Consider the following 7,403-nt stretch of genomic DNA (forward strand, 5'->3'; position numbering starts at 1 on the left):
TTCGTGGCCAATACCCCGTGATGTTAAGAGTTTAAGGGGATCTCTGGGCTTCACCGGTTATTACCGAAGGTTTATGCAAAGGTATGGGAGAATTGCCAAACCTCTCACTGATTTGTTAAAGAAAGATAACTTTGTGTGGACCGAAGAAACCACTCAGGCCTTTCAGACCCTCAAGGGGGCCATGGTCAGTTTGCCTATGTTGGCCGTGCCTGACTTCTCGAAGACCTTTGTGTTGGAAACTAATACTTCTAGTAAAGGAATTGGGGCCGTGTTGATACAAGAAGGTCGCCCTCTAGCTTTCTGGAGTAAGGGTTTATCAGCTCGATCCCAGCAGAAATCGGTTTATGAACGAGAGTTGATGGCGTTGGTACAGGCCGTGCAGAAGTGGAAACACTACTTGTTGGGTCGCCACTTTGTTATCAGAACGGACCAACGGAGTTTGAAATTCCTTACAGAGCAAAGGCTTTTCAGTGAGGAGTAGTTTAAATGGGCGGTGAAGCTCATTGGGCTGGATTTTGAGATTCAGTTCAAACCCGGACGAGAGAATACAGTGGTCGATGCCTTATCGTGGAAGGCCTATTATTAGGCACTCTCAGTAATTCAGGTTGGTGATGCCGAGGGTTGGTTCCAAGAGTTTCAACAGGAACCTAAGTGGAGGAGGGTAATCCAGGATTTAGTGGAGAATCCCGAATCTCATCCGGGATTCCAGTTTCAGACAGGGCGATTGTTGTATAAGGGGAGGTTGGTTCTGCCCAAGACATTTGAGAAGTTACCGCTGATCTTAGCTGAGTATCATCACAGTGTATCCGGAGGTCACTCCGGGTTTTTCCGCACTTACAAGCAGGTTTCGAGTTTTTTCTATTGGGACGGCATGCGTGGTTATGTGAAGCAGTATGTCGAGGCGTGTGATGTTTGCCAACGCCAGAAGTATTCCACTTTAGCTCCTGGGTGGGTCTTGCAACCCCTACCCATCCCTACTCAGGTATGACAGGATATCTCGATGGATTTTATATCCGGATTGTCGCGGTCTAATAGTAAGGATACCATCTTTGTAGTGGTGGATCGGCTCACGAAATACGCCCATTTTTATCCTCTTGGCCACCCCTATTCGGCCAAGGATGTAGCTTCCTTGTTTATTAGAGAGGTGGTGAAGTTACATGGGTACTCGACGTTGATAGTTTCCGACTGGGATTAGGTCTTTTTGAGCCAGTTCTGGCAGGAGTTATTCCGATTGGTAGGTACGCGATTGAAGTACAGCACGGCTTACCACCCTCAAACAGATGGGCAAACCGAGGTGGTGAATCGTGGGTTAGAAACATATCTCCGATGCTTTGCAAGGCCTAAGCCGAAAAAGTGGGTTGAATGGCTGTCATGGGCAGAATTTTGGTTTAACACTACTTATAACGTTTCTGCAAGTATGACCCCTTTCAAGGCCTTGTATGGGAGGGATCCTCCAACCTTGATTAAGGGGTGTACTTTTACGTCAAAGGTTGAGGAAGTTAATCAGCTCTTGATTGCCTGAGATGAGGTTATTCAAGAGTTGAGGCAGAATCTGTTATGTGCCCAAGATTTGATGAAGGCTCAGGCCGATAAACATCGACGGGAGGTAGAGTTTGAGGTTGGAGATTGGGTATTCCTGAAACTGCAACCTTACAAGATGAGGACTCTAGCTTCCGGACCTTCGGCCAAACTGGCAGCTAAGTTCTATGGCCCTTACCGGACCGTAGAGCGCATTGGATCGGTAGCTTACCGATTGGCCTTACCGGATCATACGCGGGTCCACCCCGCATTTCATGTTTCTTTGTTGAAAAAGGCTCTAAAACCAGCTCAACAGTCCCAACCTCTTCCGTCGATATTGTCAGAGGAGTGGGAATTAAAGGTGTAACCGGTGACAATCCTACAACACCGTGTTGGTCAGAATGGAGATGCTGAGGTGTTGGTGTAGTGGGAAGGTTTGCCAGAGTGTGAAAATTCCTGGGAATCAGCCGTGCAAATACAAGAAGCTTTTCCTCAATTTGCCCTTGAGGACAAGTTGAGTCTTTTGGAGGGGGGTATTGATAGGATAAGGGGAGACCACCCATCACTAGGGTGTATCATAGGAGGCCACGTGGTAGCCACGTGGCACTATGACGTGGCCATTTTAGTTGCTGAAACAGTGTTGTAACTGCTGAAGCAATGTAGGTGTTAGGTGTTTAGGGAGCAGAAGGTATAAATAGGTGTTAGGGGTTATTGTAATCAGCTTTTGAGAATTGAGTAGAGGAGAGAGATTAATTCAGGGAATTAATCTTGTAACGTGCAATTGATTCAGGGAATCAATTAGGGTTCATCTTGTAATCTTTTCCATTCTTCGAGCAATAAACGAGGTATTAGTATTCGGAATCGAATTGATTCTAAATCGATTGTGAAATTTCCTTCTTCTTTTCTATAATTATGTGCCTCGTGTTATCAAAGTCTCAGAGTTTTGATTGGTAATGGACAAACTAGGCAAACAAAAGGTTGGATTGAGCAATTGACAGTTAATGTTCAAAATATGAATTATTGGTTCCTCTTTATTTACTACCGGTAGTGGGATAAGATTTAAATTTAGGCTCCACTAGGTTAGCCACAGAGCCATAATGCCATTGCCTTTAATTACTAATGAAATTGGGCCCCATTATGTCACCTAGAGAAGTGTTGAAAACTCATGTGGTGCTAAAAGGGTCCACAAAGGTCCAGCAGGTCCTGATTATGTGGGATGTTAATGATGCCGCGACAGCTACATGGGAGGACATAGAGGATAACAAAGATAACTATCCCTAATTTAATCTTGAGGACAAGATTCAGTTTAAAGGGGAAGGCAATGTAATAAAGCTAACAGGTGGTACTGCTGAGTCAACAGAATTAGTTACAAAGAGCGAGGAAATGGACCTAAGGAGAGGAAACATGGCCCAGGTATCCACTAAGTGAGGGGGCTACGTGGCGGGATGATAAGTAGTGGAATGAGGAAGAGGGTGGGAATTAAGAAATGTATGATGAATGTTCCTCCTACCTTGTAAGAGTTTCTCTTTCTCTCTTTCACATCACAATTCTTCTTTTCTGGTTATTCTATCTCGGTCTATTTTCAGTCTCATTTCAATGGAACAGTATCACTTTTTATTCAGTATGTGTTTTCAACATTCCATTACAGATAAATTGGGGTTTTTCTCCTCACATTGCATTGCATCCCTGTAGGATGTGATAGTGTCTGTGATTTGCTGCTCAACCAAAATGCAATGTGGCAAATTGAGTGTTGAATCAGAGGATTTTAGGTAGGAAACAAGGAAAAATTAAAATAGAGAATCACAATAGTATAAGATTGACAATAAAGTGATAAGTTGAGGTTATTCAAAAGCACAAAAGATTTGTCCTGTTTTTAGGCCAATAACAAAAAACCAATAGAATCCTAACATAATTACGCATAATGACATAATTAATCCTAACATGATTATCTTTAATGCAGAATCAATCCTAATCAACTCCTATTATGGGATATTTCTATATATAATAACATTGGGCATCATCCATGCAACAATGCAACAAGAATACAATTAAAACAGTAAAGAAAATTTGAATAAATTACTTAATAACTCGAGGAGCTCTAACACATCATATATTGCCTAGGTAAAGAAAATTAATGGAATGACAGCTTATGCTATCAGATCATATGCAACCAAGAACCATCACCACCACCAAAAATAACAATAAAACAGTTTGCATTGTAAGCTCCACTACTGTCAAATTCTTCATACAATGTACTTGATATCTGGCTGACAAACCAAACACACTTATATGTATCTATATTTGAAGACAAGAGGCACATTCTTTCAATTTCTAATTATTTTCATTTACAAATCATAGTTATCAAACTTGAACCAGACATCAATCTGATCACTGGGTCACTGGTCCAACTATTAGGACAATAGCTCTGAAGATTTAATAATTTGCATACATTTAAAATATATAGATTAAAAGAAACGAATGATACAAAAAATATCATACTTTGTTTTCTTATAGGCCGTGAGTAAAGTGAACCTGCATGGGAATTGGGAAGCATAATTTGCAAAAGGAAAAAAATACAAAAACAGATAAATCTTCTGCGTTGACCTATACACAATGTAAATGATGTACTTCACTACTTGGTTGTTTTAAACTTATATTATTATAACTGCACAACTAGCTAAAATAGAAACTTAATAGCAGCACAAAATCTCTCATGCAAATTAAATTTTAAGTCAGACAATGACTCTTTAATAAGGTATCAAATGCTTTACTTGAAAAAAACACTTCGAAACCTTCATATAAATACCATAAATTACTGGTCATCAATCAATGATGTAATTATACATTATGATGCTTATTGTTCAGTAATAGGTTGTCAGGTCAATCTGCCGAATTAGCATTGCAATTTGAAAATTCTGAAAGAAACTTTCCCTTAACGTGACCATTGCATTTACAAATTCAAATTCTAAATCAATGTCACCTATAAATATAATAAATACAGGACAATCAATACGAATTTAGTCGACCATACTTTCGATCTGAAAACAACTGTAATCTAACTATTACAGTTTATGATATGTATGAAACAATCAAACACATTAGTTAATTTCGTAATATTTTCAACAAAAAAATATGATAAGATAGGATACATTTTATCAAATTTATTCATTATTCTACTATAATTTCGCAACATTTGGAGGACAATGGTTCACGATTTCTATTATATTTTCTACTTTTGATATTTTGATTTACACTTATAATTTTATTATTTTTTTATGTGTTTTTTACTATTTTATACATGTATCCTTAAACATATCATATCCTATATTTTAGAAAAAATATATGTCAACATATCGAATACATATCATATTTGACACACGTATTTGTATTTTTGATTCATAGATAATCACTATAGAATATATAGTACACTTAAGTTCCACTCACAAAGCATCTACTTTTTATATTGAGTATCAATTCAATATTGCATAATCCCTATACACCAAAAACCATTTTAACACGCCCTTCCAATTATTAGAAAATCTTCAGCGAGCAAAACTCGTGTGCAAAACCTCTACGGCCTAAAGTTTTTTCCTAACTCTCTTCTCGTGTGCAAAGGACATTCCAAGCAGCACCAACATGAATCAACCTCCTAAATACAAAAAAAGCATTCTATTCGTATTGTAATTATCCCAAATACAAAAAAAACTCCTACATAAAACTTATATATAAAAGCATTTCCATTAATCCCAAAAAAACCAACCCCATTCCAATTTCTGAAATTGGCACTACCAACTATTTCTCCAGGACTGAAATGGTAAGATTAGTTCCATCCAAACATTGCACCAAATCACCATCAAACCCACTTCCAAGAAATGAAAAAACTTCATCTACACAAGTATATCATAACATCAAGCACTTATTTTTTTTAAAATGTCCCCTTTAAAAATTAAATATTTTTCTACCATTCACAGCAAATGGCTAGAGAGCTAACAATTTGCAGGATACAACATGTGCTCCCATAAGATAAATATAATCCAAACACAAACACATACCTTTGGCCATCATAATTTCCCGGCCCATATGACCCATCCTCAGTCCACTCTACCACACCAATTGCCACGCCTGCGCATAAACCCCACTACCATGGTCCATAGCAGGCCTCCCAATCATCATCCCACCACCACCAGCCTGCCCAATTAGAGGATAAAAATAAGGAACACCACTTATAGTGGCCCCCACCATACCAGCAGCAACAAGTGCATCATCATCCTTAATTTCATCAACAAGGAAATCAAATATATCAGTTCGGGTAATCGCAGTGGCAATGTCATTCTTCTGAAGTGTTCGACGTTTGTTCTCCTCGGTGTGGATGGTGAGTTCAAGGATGAAAAGCTCACAGGCTTTGTATTGAAGTGTGATCCTCAAGAGAAGAACAAAGCCCATATCTATAGTCCAAAGAATTAGAATGATCCAGAATCAATTCCAAATGTCACTTAGTTGTTTTATTGTTTTTTATTCACCTTTCCTTTTTTAGCACGTTAGTTAGTTATAAGTTGTTAAATCAGTTTTTTTCCCCTGTTTTTCTTCTTTTAGTAAGAATGGTTATGGTTTTTCTATATAGTTTGCTTTTTATCATCCATTGTAATCATTTTGAAGTATTAATCAATAATCAAGAATAAAAGAGTCTTTCTTCTATCTTGCCACTGTTTCTTCTTCTTTCAAGGCTAAGTTCCTTTATTCAATGTTCCATGGAGAGCTTCAGTTTCAACATGGTATTAGAGCACCTCTAACGTGACTCTGATACGCTTCCGCTTCTCTACTCTGCTCTCTTTATGTTCATCGTCTTCATCTTCCTTAATTTCTTCAAGATCGAATATGGTTGGGCAAATAATCACACAAAATCCTATTCAAGATCCAGGGAGTCCTTATTTTCTTCATCCAAACGAAAATCCAGGTGCAGTTCTGGTTTCGCCCATCCTAAACGGCAGAAATTATCATTCATGGGCTAGAGCCATGACAATGGCCCTCGACACAAAGAACAAAATCGAGTTTATAAATGACATTTTACCTAAGCCACCACCTCATGATCCTTTTTCTTCTATGTGGAGCAGATGCAACAATTTGGTAGTTTCATGGCTAAACAAATTGATTGATCCATCTGAGAGTGCAAAGCGTCAAGGATTGCATTAGCAACGTTTGCCTATGTTTTGATGAAGACAAGGAATTAGCTAATGTTTGAAGATGGCTCAACAATCAACATGCCGAGGGCTCAAGTGGTGTCTTATTAGACTTATGCTATTATTCTTTATTATCTTTTTAGAAGTCTAAGATGCTTGCCATATATATTGAGTCTAGGTTAGGTAAACCTAGGTCTGAGTCTCACAAGACTTAATAAAGTGATTAATCTACTAAAATGAGACATCATCTAGAAGTATATGATAATTAGGTTCATGCATTTGAATATGTTGATTTTGTGCATTAAAGGTGTTATATTTGGAAATCATGTATTGCATGAGCATATATCATATAAGTAGTTTACCATTTAATCATGTATTTTACACTGGTTAATCGATTAACGTAAGTGTTTTCTGTTGTTTTAACAGCATAACTGAAAAACCATTTTTGAGAGCCAAATTCTATTTTGTATAAATACTGGCTTAATTGTATAAACGGCTAAGTAAGAAAGAATGAAAAAAAAGAGAAAAACACAAGAGAGTAGATATAGATCATCATTGTTAGAATCTATTAGAAAATGTTGAATTAGGAGAAAGATTAGATCATGCTACGGCTTTAGTTTTCACATTCATCTTGCATGTTTCTTTCAAAAGCTTTCTTGCATTATTCTTTTGTTTCTTGAAAAGAAAAAGATAGTTCTTTAAAGATTG

At 37.7% G+C, this 7,403-nt stretch overlaps 1 protein-coding gene across 1 annotated transcript; it reads right to left on the minus strand.

Annotated features, from left to right (window-relative positions):
* Positions 1 to 5,619: 5,619 nt before the first annotated feature.
* Positions 5,620 to 5,961, minus strand: LOC109336894 (nuclear transcription factor Y subunit C-1-like). The gene has a single exon (XM_019573720.1). The coding sequence runs from the start codon at positions 5,959 to 5,961 to the stop codon at positions 5,620 to 5,622; it is 342 nt and encodes a 113-aa protein (XP_019429265.1).
* Positions 5,962 to 7,403: the final 1,442 nt, after the last annotated feature.

This window comes from Lupinus angustifolius, unplaced genomic scaffold, assembly GCF_001865875.1.
Source record: "Lupinus angustifolius cultivar Tanjil unplaced genomic scaffold, LupAngTanjil_v1.0 Scaffold_1_301, whole genome shotgun sequence".
Taxonomy (NCBI): Eukaryota; Viridiplantae; Streptophyta; class Magnoliopsida; order Fabales; family Fabaceae; genus Lupinus; species Lupinus angustifolius.

Bases quoted from the DNA above. Each gene is read 5' to 3' on its own strand.
- LOC109336894 (XM_019573720.1), bottom strand. From the start codon at position 5,961: ATGGGCTTTGTTCTTCTCTTGAGGATCACACTTCAATACAAAGCCTGT.